General features: G+C 40.2%; 1 protein-coding gene across 1 annotated transcript in view; it reads left to right on the top strand.

Annotated features, from left to right (window-relative positions):
- Positions 1-18300, top strand: part of TRHDE (thyrotropin releasing hormone degrading enzyme) — a 329142-nt gene that overhangs the window by 243327 nt on the left and 67515 nt on the right. Inside the window, exon 10 of the mRNA XM_048502230.1 lies at positions 9956-10044. Within this exon, the coding sequence (XP_048358187.1) occupies positions 9956-10044 (89 nt within the window). The remainder of the gene's footprint in view (positions 1-9955; positions 10045-18300) is intronic.

The raw sequence follows: 18300 nt of genomic DNA, 5'->3' as shown, positions 1-18300 counted from the left end.
GCAGTATAATCCCAGAGATTTACTCATAAGTAAGTCCTCTAGTAAGAATATGTAGGTTTAGGATTGTTCATTGCTATGCCTTATTCTTCATGAAAATATGCATTCGTTTCTTGTTTTCATTTCTTTTTGCTTGTTTGTTTTTCTGTCCTGTGGTAGTGTACTCCTTTTCACTTATGTTCAGCATAGAGCTGATTCAGACATTGTTCCATGTACAGTAACTGTTCCATGTACAGCGGTCTGTGAATGCAGCCATGTAAAGGAATCAATATATGCCCCAGCATATTCAATGCAAGTGCCATTTACTGACAAAGATTGAAAATTTCCAGAGATTTTGAAGTCATGTGGTAGATGGAACTTTTTTCCTGTTTTCCCCCCAAGGGGGAAGGGGAAACAACAAAAATGGGGTGTGTGTGAAATATATTTAGGTTCTATCAAACCTAATCCTAATCCTAAACCTAATCCTAAACTTTACTGCTTTAGCACACAAAATAAATAGTTTATACCTTAGCATATAAATACATATTTATGTATTTATAGAATTTAAGTTATAAATTATTTATTTTTGTACAAGCAACATTGCAAATATATCCAATACCTGAGAGGAAAAACTGCAAGCTGTTGCACTCTATGCTACCTTTGCACATGTACATTAATTTTTACTAACTGGTTAAAGAGAGCTCAGTTCCCAATGAAACCTTCAGAATTTTTATCTGAGGCGTTGATGCAGTTTCTGCCCTCCCTTGTTCTGATCTTTTTTCCCCTCCAGCAAGCAGGACTATTGACCAGGGAGGAAATCAAATTCCCAGGGCCTAAGACAGCTGGAGACCCCCTGAAGCCATTCTCATGCTGCATTCAGAATGCATCTGATTTTTTTTACTTCTAATGAGGTTCCCCACTAGGGGCACTGGGCCAACAGAGCATAGTAAGTACAGTTCTCTGCTTTCTATTCTACTATGTGAAGGAATTGTATATCCTGCTAAACCCATCAGTCAAGCCAGTGCTCCAGCAAGGCATGACCAGCCTGCACAGCTTATGGCTGCCTGAGTCATTGCCAGGTTGCAGCTTCCTAACAAGGCTTTTGTTTCCAGCAATATGTTTTTTCTACCCAACTCAATAATTTTATCTGCTCAGCCAGACTTCCCTGTTGTAGAAATAAAACCACTCATTTTTCATAATTTCTCTACCTCTTTTCCACACTTTTCCCCATATTACTCCCTTCCTTTCATGATATGCCTTCACTTCTCTCTACCCCCACTTCTACCCCCCCCCCCCGATTTATTTTTCAGTTTTGGTCTCAACTCCTTCTCAATCTTGGTTGGCAATTTAGAATGTATTTAATGTTAGAATAGTATCAACTCCTTTGTTAATATTATGAACAGATGTTAAGGGGGTTGTATTTCACCATGATCTTTCAAACAAGCAAAGGGCTACCCCCCCCTTCCCACAAATGCATAGAATGTTAATTTGTCTTTGTGGGTACCCATGTGAAACAAATTTTAGAACTCCTTCTCCCTTTTGAAAAGGTTTCCCAAAGCCTTACCAGTAACGTGCCAAAACCTGGGTTCTTTACCCAGATGCTCTCAAACAGCTGAGATTTTAAAATTGTATTAAAAAGAAAAAAAAATTGTATTAAAAAGAAAGAAAAAAAGAAATAATGAAATCAGTTCTCTCTCAGCTCTAGACATTTCCAAGTTAAAAAAAGAAACAATATAATACAAGACTATTCAGCCTAAGGCAGAAGAGTAGTAAAAAATAAGGACAAGAAAAAACACACAAAAAGAATCTGAAGAATACCCTTCTTGTTTTTTCAAGGTTTCTAAAATAGAATTGACTCATCTAGACCACTTGATCAGTAATTAACCAATTGAGTGTTGAATAGAGTCGAATCTTCTAGATAAAGTGGGAGATGACCTTCACCTGAGCACTCTTGGAATTAACCATTATCTGTCCAGTTCAGAATGTGGCCTTATAAAAGCCAGTTCCATTATCTAAAGAATAACACCACTTAAACTAAACACAAACACAGTTTACAACTTTAGTAAGGCCCATGGGTTGCATTGTAAATGTCCCAGCAAAACCAAAATGGTTGGCTCATAAAATACCCAATATTCAAGATAGATGATATCCGAGTAAATTTAAAGGAATTTATACACTTCCTTCATATCCCCCACATTATATTTAATTACATTTTTAAAATTATTATTGTTGTATCAGTGGAACATCTAATATCTCTGTAAGCAAAATCAGTTCCCAATATGACAGTACTTCTCATCCAGCACAACACATAATCAGTTTGCCTCTTTTGTTTTTATGAGGAATAAAGGCAAAAGGGTAAACATTAAGGATGTATTGTGATATGAAGTTTTTTGGGAACTACACCCCACTTCATCAGATGTATTCTGTATTGGTACATATAAGTAAGTGCAAATATTAAATTACAAAATTAAACACATAGTTTGGATCAGGGTAATGAGAGGCCACAGATGAACTTTGTCCAGGATCCGATAGTGGTTCTGGTAACCCTGCCAGCAAGTTAGGGCAATAAATTACTTTCTACCCAGTCTGTGGGCATATCTGGAGCCATTGTGTGTGCGGGGGGAGATCGCACAGGTACGCAGTGGCGGCGGTTTCCCTCAACAACAGCATTTTTAAAAAATGCCAGCTTCCATTTGGTGCTGAGCGAATGGCACTGGGTGGAAGCCGGCATTTTCCCTGCACCAGCACAGATGCCTCATACCTTGTCTCCCAGCCATGTTGCTCTGGAGAGCCAGGTGACGTGCCTCCTGGCCTCCAGCACTGGAGGCGTTGCCATGGCCACGGGGGCATGTCCCCTGGCCTCTCCAGTGCTACGGCGTCTGGGAGACAAGGTAAGAGGGATCTGTGTTGATGTGCCCATGCGAACGTGGCCTCTTGGGCCACTGAAGCACCGGAGCCATTAGCAGGGCACTGTGCGCAGTGGCCCTGGGGAATTACTGAAGATAAACTATTCCGGTGCACCTCCACTCATGAGGCCGTGCAGAAATGGGCAGTGTTTTCAGGGAGAAATGAAAAGGTCAACCACAAAGGCAACCACAAATCAGGCCAAAAGGACAACAGAAGGCATGCAACAGTTGAAAAGCAATAAATGTCCTGCATTCTCCTTTCAAAAACATTAGATGAGAAATGCATCTTGAATTTAGGAATAGTATGTGTCTACTTCAGGCCCATATTTTCTTTAAAAGTATTTCATTCTTAAAAATGGGGAGGTCCTCCTTTTTTCTGAATTTTTCCATGAGGTGTGTGTGTGTGCTGAGCGTGCCAGCGTTCAGGGGAGGATTGAATTACAGCTTGGAGCATCTGTGAGGCTAGAGGAAAGAGAAAGTCCAGAGCTTACTGAGAAGTTTGAGCAAGATGGGGCCAGTTCAAATTCAGAAGAAGAACCTGAAGGTCACAACACAGATCAGGTCAGTCAGTCCGGTCCAAGGATCAAGAGTCCAAAAGTAGCAGTTAGGCAAAAGCTGCATCAGAAGTTACAGGTTATTTACAACATTTGCTTCCGCAACACTGGCTTTTCCATGTCTGTCTATTATAGCACTTCCCTTCAACCTAGTTGGTATCCTGGAAAAATTCAGCATGCTCTCTGCAGCATCTTGCACTGTTGTCTTTCAGCTTGCATCTTCCAGTGGCTGAGCATCCAGTGTCACTTAACTGGCTAAGATGAACTGGGAGGCTATCAGTTCTGGGACCTGCAGCTGGCACTGGATGAGGGAAGTGTGGAGTTTTTCCAGGCACTCTGGCATCCTGCTCCTGGTGTGACTGTGTTCAGCTTTTCTTGCTGAGCTACCTCTTTCTCCTGTGGGGGTTCTGATTGCTCTGGGGCTTCATCCAGTTGAGGTCCTGATGAGACTGGGTCATCTTGATCATACTCTGCCTCTGAGGATTCCTTGCCAGCTGAGACTGGGCCCATATCAAGTAGTTCTACTTACTGATGGTTTGTGCATGATAACAAAAACCTGTTTTTGAGCCTCTTCACCAATGCAGTTGCCCAGAAGAATCACCTATATATGATTGCAGTTGGTCAGATGGTACCTTTCCTTGCAGCTTCCAGCAATGTTTTACAGAATTTGAAACTTCTGTATCCATCTATAGCTCTAATATAGTCAACAACATCAACAAACAAATTACAAATGTATAGATAAATGGCATCACTCCTCCCTCTTTTGTTATGGAGGGTTTTTTCAATCACTGCCATAGGAAAATTTATAAACACATAAAAAATCTAGTCACAAGGTGAGAATCTCTGTTAACTCTTCTGTAGTTACTATTCTTATTTATGTACACAAACAGGATGAAAACAAAATATAGCTATAAATTTTAGCAATTAAAATGTGAAAGTACATTCTGTTTATTATATCTACTCTTGTCATTTAATATCAATTACTTTGAAGCTTAAAATTTAAAACTGATGTAAGACCCCATTTTAGTTCCCCTTCATGAAATTCTTCATAACACAATTGTGTTGTTATTGTTTAATACAAGGCAATTGTATTAATAATGCTCCTTTTCAGGCTGTCCTAGAATTCTACGTCACTGACTTTATTATAAGCATTGAAGTGGTTATAATAAATAGGCATTGGTAATTTCTTTAGCTGTATCTTCAGTTGTGCTATAATGAGCAGAAAATGAAGAAAAAATGATTCTGAAGTATGGAAAAGTGAGGACATGAACAACAGCATATCTTCAGTGAAAAACAAATCCAAAGTGATCAATGAGAAAATAAAAAGACTGAAAGAGAAAATTGAAATAACGCCCCCCCCACCCCACTCAAGCAACAATTTCATGTGTACATCTGTGCATGTTGCTGATGTAATTTTGATGTGCATTTCTATTCATGTTTTTCCAACCCCTTTTGATCTAACCACATCCTTTGAAGGGACTATTCAATTAATTTATTGTGATCTACTGACCAATTACATATAAAACCAACAGTAAACAAGCAATATTGATAAGATAAAAACATAAAGAACAATGTCAAAATGTATATGTTATAATCAGTGTCATTTATATACAGGGTACACATAAAATCTGATCCTTACTGCCTTTGAGGAAACTTAGCTACAACCAAGGTAGTTCTGTTACTCTTATCCACTAAGAGGATCTTAATTATTAAGATCTTAATTATTAAGATTAATTTTTAAGATCTTAATTATTATTGAGGGTGGCTGGCTTTCCCACCTAACCAGCAATGGCATTATCGTCAACTGACATATTCTAAGATAGAATTTAAGGAAAAGTAAAATATGCACCAGTAATTCTACCTACATGGACAGATCCTTGCAAAATAGGAAGCTCCTGCAAATCTACCACAGAGCACCTCTGAAGGAAATATGTTGAATCTGATCTTAGTGAAAAGCTTTTGATAGTGGGGAATGGTCAAATTAAGATAACTTGCTAAACAAAAGGAATTGTTATAATTTAAGCCAAGAGAAATTTGAGAACAGGAGATAGAACTAGTGTATAACTCTTATCAAAGTGACTTTCTTAAGTCTTTGATTGGAGAGCCATATCTGAACCCAATAGAGCAAGAAAAGGAGTGGAAAGACCAAATGACGTTACTTTACATACAGTTGTTGTGAACCAGTGGCTGAAATAATCATCTCAAACTAGATATGCAAATAAACTAGATCCCTTGGCAAATAGAATGATCTTAAGCCATAACTTTATAGTTGCCAGCCATGCTCTATATGACAGCAGATATTCCCCAGTTTCTAGGAGTAGTACAGAATTCAGAACACATTTGGAAATTTGTAGAATGGCTCACAGAAATGTAACTTGCAATCTATCTAACTCCACATTGACACCTTGAATCCATATAGCCAAGGCATATAAAAGTAGGGCAGCATCCTTTGTGTTGAAAACCTTAATAGCAGGAGGTAAATAATGACCCCATTAGTGAGATAGAACTGCACAATTGTAATATTTGCTTTTTGCCTGGCTATGTTACTATGAAAGGACCAGAACAGGAAATGAGGAAAACTTATTCCTAGGTATGACAATGTCCTGACTTGTTCTAGGGCATGTCCATTAATCGGCCACCCAGGCTGAGAATTTCTTCTCAAAAATCATTACTTTTGATCTCCCAAAGTTAATCTCCAAATGATTTAACAAGCATTAACCTGATAACAATTGTTTTAGCCCCAGAGTGAGATATGAAGATGGCATCATCTGCATAAAGGAGAATTAGTGTTTTCCTATTCCCAAGACTGAGCAAATGACTATTTAGATCCTGCAGAGTTTGTTTGAGATAATTAATGTAGATACTAAAAAGGGTTCGAGCCAAAATACATTCTTGCCTAACACTTTTTGTCATTGGGTTGCATTGGAGAGGCACTCTTAGGTATTGTATCTTACTTGCAACTGACTGGCATTATACAGAGCCTTTATCCCAAATACCTGCCTACTAGTGAGCATTGCAGGTATCCCTGTATCACAGGTGATCTTTGAGCAATCTGTGTCCTTGCCCACTGGTACCTCAAAGGCCAGTGAGACAAAATGGAGTTAAATAGGGGGGGGGGGGTGGCATTGTGCCAGCACACATCACTTCCAGTTAAAACCATAGAGTTCTTTTCTCAATCCTACATCATCCTTGACTTCATGATGTCACTTTTAGTTGTCTTCAGAAGTGATGTCGTGCACCAGCATAGTGTTATTGTGCCTGTCCCTGCTCTTCCAACTGCACCAAGGGATTCTAGGCTGTGACCCAGTAACTTTACTACTAGTACATACCCTTATCTTTTTTGTGTATTGACGCTTTCAATTATAATTCTTCCTTGGAAATAATTCTCACTTGAGTAATTGATAATGTTAGCTTGAATCAATATCCATGTATCTTCTACAACTAATACATTATATTAAAATTGTTTGTAGAATAAAAGTTAAGGCTAACACTTTTACAGATTTTTTTTATATGTAAACTTGCATGGGACTCAATACATTGTTTGTTAAGACGACGAGCGACGTGATATCCTAGGCATACGTCTTCTGGCCAATGGTATCAAATATTATTGTGTTTGCATTGTTAAACTTTGTTGTCATTGTAAGCATTGCTTTCCATAAACACAATTTTCTTAGAATATAAATGAATGACAGCATTATATATTTTACCACACAACTAGGCACATCTTAAAATGAATTAGGTTACACTTGATCTCAAAATAATAAGATGGGCTGAAGTCCAACAAAATTAATTGTGTTCTGAATTACAAGCGTAGTAAAAGGCCTGCTATAAGTATCTGAATGTATCTTCTTTTTTACTGCATTGTATCTAATTATGCTAACTAGTAAGATATTACTAATAATCCTTTCAATAATAGTTCTCTCTGTGACTCCCACCATTATCATTTCTGGGATGGATGGAGAATAAGAGTGCATATGTGTAATTGTAAACTGACAAAGCCAAAGACTTAAACTAGCATTGAAATTATTTCCCCACAGTAGTGTTAATCTGTTTTCTGTTAAGTGGCAGTCAAAATTCATTACAGTCAATTAGGTTTTCAAGATTTAGGGCAGATTTAAGCCTGTATTTGTTGGAGAAAAACTGTTGATGGACAGGGAGGGTCTTTGCCTCATGCTGAGTTTCTGGATCTCTCATGTAGATTTCCCCATATGGGGAAATTTCTCCTTCTCAAGTATGGTTTAATTCTGTGTCTTATTGGACTTCTATGAGGAAAGCTTGAATATGACCTTCTTCCTATTGATTCTCCCTAGCAAATGCTATTGCTGATTTTTAAGATGAAGATAGGCCTGTGAAAGACTTGTTTGCTCAAAGATATATCGTTCTAGCTTCATATTCCTTAGACAGTCTAGAGTTCTATATTTTATTTATTTACATTATTTATAGTCTGCCTTTCTCACTGAGACTGCAATTGGATTCCATTGTGTAAGTCAAATACAGTCAATGGACTAGACATCTAATAAAATAGTACAGTATAGTTTGGATTGCAGAAAACTACAAACAACCAGAAATCTGAATCAGAGCTGAAACAGCCTGAAATACAGTAACACTTGTGGGTGTTCTCATACAAAGAATTATGCAAGCAACCCCCAATTTTCCTACTTTTGGATGCAGGGAAAGGATGTATTTTATGATTATATATTGTTGCTTGACAACAATTTTATTTTAACTGCTTCCTAATGCAACTGTCTATTTCATTAAGTCATGCATCATTTAGAATATGAGCATCTGGCTGGGTAAACCACAGATTGGTGGTTATATGTGTATAACTAACTGTGCAATTCAAAGGGGGAGATAAAGCTACATTGTAAGTGATGGAAGGGTTATGTCGGTGCCCATGCCACCAGCATTGTGCGATGTGGTATGAACGCTGGTGCAGAGAGACTTATCCTGGCAGCAGGGTACTGCAGTGCAGGAACCTGGAAATGGTGTTTCACACCATAATTCCTGCTCCGCAGGAGGCTGCACCAGTGTTCCAGTGACGTTCTTAGAGGTGGTGATAATTTCAGCCAGCTCTTAAAGGACTTTCAGCCCAGGAACACCCTCTACACCAGCAGCTGATTTTCGCCACCAAAAAGTATGGCATAAATAGATCTTCCCTATGGGATTTTTCAGGTGGCCAGAGGGGAGATTCTATTTTTCCCCCTTCACATGCCACCTGAAAACCCATTGGAGGTGGCATGAATGCACTGTTCCAGCATTGTCTCCTGCCTGCTGCTCTACCCCCCTCCCCTTTGAACTAAAGCAAGAAAGGAACAGGTCTTTTGGGAAAGATGGAGAGATGTACCTTATGTGGAAGGCAGAGAAGTCAGTCACACACAGATACATTTCAGACAGATGTATTTATTCCCCAGAAAGCCCAGTATCTCTGTCCATTGCACTAGGTCCATACACTAATTTACTTTTGTAATAAATAATTAAACAAATTGTTCTGGTATATATATGTATGCCAAAGGTTAAAAATAAGCACAACAAATGCTCTCAAAAGTGCTAATTTTTGTATATATTGAAAAATTGACCAGTAAATCTTTTTAACTATCTTGCCCCATATTTTTTAAAAGTTCTGTCATTTTGAACTCCTTAGAAATTATAAGTGGTGACTCTGCAGATGGATCTTCTTATGTTTCCTCAGTTAAATCTGTATATTAAACAGTGTAGTTTGTAATCAGTGTACAGCCAAATGTACGAGAGCCATGTTTTTACAAAACCCCATTTCTCGGGCTCTGAATATATCAACTGCAAAACTGTATTGAGTGCTGTGACGAGATTTTTAAAAAATCTTTTGATTACAGGGTGATGTCTTCCATTCATCCTGTGGAATCATCACAAACCTTCAAAAGTGCATTCAATTTAAAGGAACTCTTGTAGCAAATGTTTATGCAGGTTTTGTGGGTTCTATTTGTGAACTATTAGCATATTGGAGCATGATTTTTCTAAAACAGTTCATGTGTATTCAATGGATATAAACTTGTAGCATTTTACACTTGATTTAAAGACATATGAATAATTATACAAAGTAGTAAGCAATGGAGGGTGGAATTTTATTGTCAAAAACCTTTAAAAGATACTTTAGAACAACATTACTAAAAATGTATATTGTCATTTCAATCACAACAGATGTTTATTTTAAACCTTCTACTCTTTAAATTAATTTTTGTTATGCTGTTCTTGCTGCTGAAATAGTTGCTCTCTGTTTCGTAACTTATTTTACTACATCAGAAAGTACTTCATAATTACAGCACGTTAAAAATACATTTGGTATCTTCTCTGAAAGATGAATGACTTACTCATTGCTTTGTTGCCAACAGAAAAATCATTTTAAAGTGAAAGCAACTTGGTAAATCAAAATCTTTGTACTTCAGCTGAAATTGTTTGATCTTTTGTTGTAATTTCTGATTGTTGTTATGTGAGAAGAATCAGTTCAGTATTTTGGTTCTGAGATCCCCCTCCTTTGTCTTGCAGCTACTTGTGGCAGATTCCATTAACAATTGCAGTAGGAAATACGAGCCACATCTCATCAGAGGCAATTATATGGGTGTCTAACAAATCAGGTAAAAATAAAACTTTCCTCGCAGTGGAATCTCATAAAGCATTCTTGTGTTTTTCTGAACTTCTTCACAGTTGAGCTTAGGACATTGGTTACTTATGCTAAAAGCTATTTCTGCTTAGAAATAAGGAAGAGGAATAAAAACTTATTAAGAGCAGCAGTGGCGTAGGAGGTTAAGAGCTCGTGTATCTAATCTGGAGGAACCGGGTTTGATTCCTCGCTCTGCCACCTGAGCTGTGGAGGCTTATCTGGGGAATGCAGATTAGCCTGTACACTCCCACACACGCCAGCTGGGTGACCTTGGGCTAGTCACAGCTTCTTGGAGCTCTCTCAGCCCCACCTACCTCACAGGGTGTTTGTTGTGAGGGGGGAAGGGCAAGGAGATTGTAAGCCCCTTTGAGTCTCCTGCAGGAGAGAAAGGGGGGATATAAATCCAAACTCTTCTTCTTCTTCTTCTTCTTCTTCTTCTTCTTCTTAATTTTAACAAAAGTTAAGGAATACAATAAAAGTTTCTAGAACACCTGGGTAATCTGAAACAAGTAAGATTTTATATTTGGCCTTGTGGACCATATTATTTAATGCAACTCATTTCATTTAATGTAAAGGCAAGATAACGTATCTTTGGTGTAATAAATGTGTTTAATCTATGCTATAAAAGATTCAGATGTTTTCTTTTTCTAACTCGTTATTTGTTCAAAATGGTCATAGAAAAGAAGATTGAAGAAAAAATCTGACTCTTCTATAAAGTATGTTTCTGACAGCATAAACAAGCAGTAACAAATTCATGAATCTGGACATTCAGGAGCTCATATATTTCTGACGTCATGGTGGCAACAATCAAATTTAAAGCAGTGAGATTCATATGCCTTTGTGTAATTCTGAAGTTGAAATCCCATTTTGCAAATAGTACAAAATTAGCAGTTTTTCCTAATTTTTGCTGCTGACCCTGTATCACAGCTGATGGGGTACAGTAGAGAAGAAGGTTTGAATGATACAGCTACAGAAGAACTGATAGCTTATAGAAGTCGAGAAATGGAACCAATTTATAGAATACAGAACTTAAGAAACGTTTCTTCCTACATGAGGTTGAAGAAAGCAATCATCAAGCCTGTCTGACGCACTGTATGTTTCCTTTTGCTCTTTAACAGGCCATTAGGTGCTAATGATATCCTGGAGCCTAGCACCCTAGAAGTTTATACATCAATTGTAACCTCTCTTATACTAGTCAAATAAAAGAATCCCAAAATTTCTAGTGCAAGGTAGAGCTTTGACTATAGGAGGAGTTAGGTCAGATTATAAAGCCATTACATCATAAAGCTGCCAGCCCTGATGTAACAATCAGTCTGTTGAAGTGTGCACAAATGTCCACCTTTATCATGTCCATATATCTTCACATTGACAGTTCTCAAGCTCACTGATAATATAGAAGTGGTGAGAATAAGATTGCTCATCATTTCAGGATTTTATCGTCCTAGTAAGAATGCTGGTTCCTTACTGAAAAAATGTTTCTGTGCTTAACAGTATAGGCAGGAAGAAGTTCTTCAGGAATTACTCTCCCCTATATTGTTGAGTTTCAAAAAAAACCCCAATATGTGTACAATTTCCCTTCCTCACAGGCACTAATGCCACTATAAATAAATGTGGCAAAGAAGCTGAAACCCTGCTGGCAAAGTTTGGAAATGTTGGTGTAGGCTGCATCCTGTATCACTAGATGTCAATTTTTGCACTATAGCAATCATTCATAGATGGATTATCCTATGCTGACAAGCCAGTGCTGTTGCATATGGTTGCTATAGCTTAACAACAGCATGATATACAGTAAGGTATAGAGACAGCCCCATACATCATAGCCATTTTTGGGATAAAGCTTTTTCTAAGATTGTAGGGGTTTTTAACCATGTTTTTGTATCAGCTCAGCTTTTTAAATGCATCTGTTTCCCCACTCCTTTAAACAGTGTAATTTGAAACTCATTGTTGCGGGCAGATGGTGGCCCTGCCTCAGTTAACAAAACCCTCCCACCAGCATTGCAATAAAACACTGACAACTTTTTATGTGGGTAAGGAAATAGGCCATAGCTGTAGAACTTTATTGATAGAAGGCACAGGAAGCACAATGGCGCAGCATGGGGGGGATCCAAGCATCTGGGCAGCCCGAGTACTGTCCCCCAGGGTAAACCGATTCCTCAGGCCGCCTGCTGGAGGAACCTGAACCGTAGCTAAGAGACTGGAGCGAGGCCTAACCAGACCGGCGAAATGCCCATGACTCCAATCCCCGCTAGGGGCGCAAGCACCATAGAGCCCCCCGTGGGGCGTTCCAACCGTCTGCTTGCTCCACCCCTACCTTTTAAGGAGGTGTACTAACAGGGGAGCTCCCTTAGCTCCCCTTTCACGTGGGATCACCCCCCATGAGCAATCTGCCAACAGCTATGACAAATTAAATACAAGCAACAACAATTGAAATATGGGGATGGGTGGGTGGGTGACGTCTGACCCTCAGAAGCAGAGTGGGCCACGTGTACGTGGCAGGACCTTTTATAGGCCCCGCCTGGCCCACTCTGATGACGTGCTCCTGCGGGTCTCGCGAGAGCACGCTGGCCAAGGCAGCCGGGCCTCTGCATGCACGCAGAAACCAGACCCGGCACAGACGGGCCTCTGTGCATGCAAGCATGATTCGGCTACATCGCCATGGCGTCTAGCTCCCCATGCAGTACGCAGCATAGAGCCAACCCCTCGCCTTCAGCAGTGCGCTAAATCGAGCCGGGGAAGCCCTGCCGCCTGCCCACGACTGGGCAGACAGCGTTCAGAGGCCCCCTGCTCCCGCAACAGCGGCCACGCTTGTGAGGCGCGGCCGCTCTTTCTTTCCATTCTTCTTTTGAGTTTTTCCTAGGTTTTTTTTCAGACCAGGTTTGCAATGGTCTAAAAAAAAGAAAGACATAACAATTAGAAAGTAATAGTCTGCACGAGGAGAGAAAACTATGCAGTTAAAAATTGAGGAATAGTATAAAAAAAGCTTAGTGTGGGAAAGCCTACAAATATTCAAGGGTCCTTTCCACATGGCCCAATTAAATTTGGTTAACACTGGTAAAAAACCCAGGTTGGGACTTCGCACGGATCCCAATCCTAATGTGGATCCACTCCACGTTCTCACCCCCCAGGGTTTACAGGAATCGCACTATGTGCTATTATTTTGTTTCAACACGCCTTGCAGCCACCACCAAGCAAACAGCCACATCTTCATGGCGCATTATGTGGCTGGGGTTTTTTTCTTTCCCTCCTGGCTCCCACCTGTGGAGCCACACAGGCCTTCTGGCTCCAGAAAGGCTCTGTATGCCTGCCTGCATAGCTGCATTGAAGGAAGGAGGTTTCAGAAAAGTTACCAAAAGAAAGGGGGCTCCGTCAAAGTTGTTCCATGCAAAGGTGCATGCCCCGGCCAAAGGTGCAAAGGTTCGTGCTCTGTGCGAAGGTGCGTGCCCCGGCCGATGTACTGGCTGTCCACAGCACAGCCAGCTATGCAAAGGTCCCGGGGCTATTTTTTAATCCTAGCTGTAAACCACTCAGAATTTGCTGTGCAGAAAGACCCAAGTTGTGTGGAAATTTAGATTCTTGCTTCACTTTTTTTTTGAGATAGTATCTGAAGCATTTCATTTGACCTGTTGGTTTCTAGTGTATCAATCAAATCTTTATTATGGTCATAGACCAGCATAAGATAAATGGAATAAAGGATAAAATATATTAAAACAGTAACCATAAGTACTAAAAGGGGTAGAAACTTAAAGGAGACTAGGTATAAGAAGACTCTGAAATTGTTAAATTAAGGGTTATAGCTATCAGATCACTAAACCTATTGTGTTGCACAGACTATCCTGCAATGTGTTTCAAGTGCTATTACACAGAACCTGGCCACACTGTAAGTTATATCAGGATTGGAGTCTGTGAGCAACATGACGATATAAAATTGTTCTGTATGACCTGAAAATCTATACAATGGTGGGTGGAATACAAATAATACCTGTATTTTTTGGTAAAACTGGCAGTGGAGAAGCACATGTTCTATTGTTTCTATGTTTCCAGACCCACAGGGGCATTTTCTCTCCTGATAAGAAGTCTTCCTGTATTGACCTTCCAGGACAGAAGAGGGGAGGGTCTGGCAGTATGCCAATGCAAAGGCTGTCTGTTGTTTAGGCACTTCCAGATTATTTAAGTGCGCCATGAGAGAGATTGAATACCTATTAGATTCATTTGCAACAAAGGTTAGAGACCTGACTAAATCCAGTTCTGTATCTGCCACGCTCTGTTGAATTGCTTCTTTGGCCTATTCATAGTCCATGCTTAATAAAAGTTCTGGAAAAAAAACTCCAGATTGAAGAATCTAGTTACCACTTCCTCCTTCCATTTAGATTGAAAATTGTTATTCAGAGTCAACTGGGCAAGGCCAAGTGGGCAAAAAAAAATAGTCTAAGGCAGTAATTAAGTATAGCCATCCATGCACTAGCCTCCTCTTTCATGAGGCAAGATAGCATTCGAAACCCATTTTGGTACTTGAAGGGCTGATCTTAAGAACCCATTCCAATGGTGCAAAATTGGAAAAAGGGCCTAACTGGGCACCATACAGGAGTTGTGCAATTGGCTTGGCTAGTGTAGCTTTATGTATAAAGTCAATAAAAGATATGACCACCTCATCTTTATCTCTACCCATAAACAACATATCATAGGGCGCCTAAAGTCTTTATTTCAAGAGGACACTGTTGTTGCAAGGAACTGTATCCTACAGGTTAATTACTACACCTTCCTACTGCAGTTGACAACTTATTATTAAAAGTGTCAGGTTCTGATGGGGTTGGGTCTCAATCTGAGGCTGTCTCATCCTCTAGGATTGCTTCAATTGAGCAAGTGTCCCAGGATAGAGCTTCAGAACAGAGCAAGAGACAGGGTGTTTTTCTTCATCCAGGCCATTTCTGCACAGCCAATAACATCATTGTGCCATCAATATTATTGGCAACGCTGAAGCAAGGGAGCTTTCGCATGGGCGGGTGCTCTATAGACAGATAGCACATCGGCTGAAACCCAGCACTTTGCACAGCAGCACTTTGCAAATGGCATTCTTTTTTCCCCAGAGTAGACGTCACGGGCAGTCGGTGCCAGCATTGGCCAGTGTGGGTCGCCATTGTGGGGAGCGGGCTCTGTGGCACCAATTCCTGGGGGGCGCTTCGCACGACACTGACTGCAGAGCGCCGTTGTTGAAAAGACACACTCGATAAGTGACTTTCGAATAAACCATTATGGGCTCACTGGAGCGTTGCCACATTGTTGCAGCATCATTACTTCAGCGATGGCCGTGCAAACTCCTCGCCTATAAAACTGTTTTTACTGTCCTTTTACTGGCTTTTTTGGTCTGTGCAGAAATGGTCCCAGTTTCCATACTTCGCTAATTATCTGTTCCCACCTCCAAGGAAATGAGTCTTGCTCTTCCTCCCTGGCTGATCCTGTACATGTCCTTTAAATGCTTCCCAAAGGGAGAGCCAACCATGGGCTCTGCCGTTCCTCTCTGCCCAACAAAGCTCTGGGGAACCTCTTTTCTTGGAGTGGTGATTTCACTGGCACATCGCCTTGGACTTTAAAGAACTGGCTGCCCTGCTTAAGAAGGTCAGTGTCACCTCCTCTGGGTCTCTGTGCCAGGGACATCTCTGGTAGGCACCTGGGGGGTTGACTTTTGATGCTAAACATACCACTAAGAGCTAGCTGGGCTCTTTCAAGCTGAGTGACTCTTGAGTAGATTCCATTAATCTCAATGCCTGCTGTACCTGACAGACATCTTTCCTAGCCTTGGGACTTGCTGGTACAGTGCACCTTCAGTGGGGCTTGCATGTCCTTAGTGTAAGTGAGGGACCAGAGGCACTGACCTCAAACAGAACTCTGCCATCTTTGGGCTAAAATGTGAGAGATGTTGCTCTTCCTTCTTAATTTTAGATAACAAGTGAAAAAGCATAAGAAGAAGTTCCCATTGTAAGTCTGATTAGATGGACTGAAATATTCCCACATCTGTCCCAATGCCTCTTCTAGAACATATTCATGGGTTCAAATTCCCACTGAATGTAATAACTACTTGTGTGTATTGTTCAGATATCAAAATTCCTATAAAGATAGAGACTATTTCTGCTACACCACAGTGAAATAAATGCAGAATAAATTATATTTGCACTGATCTTAGTCCTTCTATACTGCCTTAAAGGTAGCTACAGGTAAATGCCAATGTGTTCTTATTTTAAAAATGGGTATAGTTCAATACATTGTTAATTAGCTATTCCTTTAAAAAAATATTTCTTAGCCAAAAAACAAATTGTGTTCCAAATTCAGAATCCAGTCCAGTGCGCAATTATGCTTGCCTGTGCTTGATTTCAGTGGAATGTTACTATGTACTGGATTTCTGACATTCAAAATGTTAACAGTATAAAATGTAATGAGGTATTTTAGTACACAATCTGGTGAGGGATATACTGTATATACTCGCAGACAAGTCGACCCGGGTATAAGTCGAAGCACCTAATTTTATCACAAAAAAATCTGGGAAACTTATTGACTCGCATATAAGTCGAGGGTGGGAAATGCAGCAGCTACTGGTAAATTTCAAAAATAAAAATAGATACCGGTACCAATAAAATTACATTAATTGAGGCATCAGTAGGTTTTCCCAGGAGATGAAATGAAACAATGCATCTGAGAAATAAACATATTGTGAAACTTGGGTGATTACAGGGTATAAACTAGGAATGCAAGACCAATCAGGTGACCTAATTAGATGCTGCTGTGGTATAGGAAAGCATCTCCTCAGCCATCAAATGAAGGAGAGTCTGGTAAACCTATGGAATTAAGGCTGCACTTCTTTGCATGCTTACCTGGGAGTAAGCCTCACAATACAGCAGAACTGCACTGGAAATTATGAAAATGGAGGGGATTCAACTGCACAACACATCAGTCCTTTCCTCAGTTCTTTCCTGCCATGGAGCTGAAGGTTCTACAGTTTAAACCAGTGCACATTTACTTGGAAATAACCCCCCTGAATTTAGTTGAAATTTATTCACATGAAAGAGTACACAAAAATGTAGCCTTGCAGGGTACTTTTTAAAATGCATTTTAAAAAATCAGATTTAAAAAAATCCAGCACAGAGTTTAAAATGCTTATAAGCCATTGAAATCAAATGTTCTTTTCTTGATTGCAGCTCTGGCCACTGGTCTATAATCCTGAAGATTGTCACCAAAGAGATTTCCTGCTGACAATCTTCAGGATTATAGACCAGTGGCACTCACCCCCATCATCATGAAGTGTTTTGAAAAACTGGTCCATAGGCATATTAGTTCTTGCCTTCCAGATACATTTGATAAACATCAGTTCGCATATCGGACTAATAGATCTACGGAGGACGCCATTGCCATTAGCCTCCACACAGCTTTGACGCATCTGGAACAGCAGGGGAATTATGTGCGAATGCTCTTTGCGGACTTTAGTTCCGCATTTAATACAATCTCGCCACAAAGACTGGTGACAAAACTTGTGGATCTTGGACTCTCACATTCAATCTGTTTGTGGATTAGGGACTTCTTGTCTGGACGTTCCCAGAGGGTTAGACGGGGAAATCGGGTTTCCTCAGTTCTTACTCTAAATATGGGAACGCCACAGGGCTGTGTGTTGAGCCCTTTACTGTTCACCCTTTATACATATGATTGTACTCCTGTCTATCATAGTAACACCATTATCAAATTTGCTGATGACACAACGGTGGTGGGGCTCATCTCTGGAGGGGATGAGTCTGCCTATCGGAATGAAGTGGACCGACTGCTCTCATGGTGCAGGGAAAATAACCTGGTTCTTAACACTAACAAGACAAAGGAGCTCATAGTGGACTATAGAAGGAATAGCTCAGAAATTCAGCCCTTGACTATAAATGGAGATCAAGTGGAGCGGGTGGCTAGTTTTAAATTCCTGGGCGTTATGATTAAAGAGGATTTGACCTGGGGAGTACAGACTACCGCGGTGGTTAAGAAAGCCCAGCAAAGACTGTACTTTCTGAGACTTTTAAGGAAGCAACAACTAGATGGAAAACTTCTGGTGTCCTTTTACCGCTGTGCTATAGAGAGTGTCCTAACCTACTGCATCTGTGTATGGTTCTCCAGTTGCACAGTGGCGAATAGGAAGGCGCTCCAAAGGGTGATCAATACTGCACAAAGGATTATCGGCTGCCCTCTCCCCTCCTTGGAAGAAATC

This window comes from Sphaerodactylus townsendi, linkage group LG06 (genome assembly GCF_021028975.2).
Source record: "Sphaerodactylus townsendi isolate TG3544 linkage group LG06, MPM_Stown_v2.3, whole genome shotgun sequence".
In the NCBI taxonomy this organism is placed as follows: Eukaryota; Metazoa; Chordata; class Lepidosauria; order Squamata; family Sphaerodactylidae; genus Sphaerodactylus; species Sphaerodactylus townsendi.
This window is presented reverse-complemented; position numbering and strand designations above follow the sequence as displayed.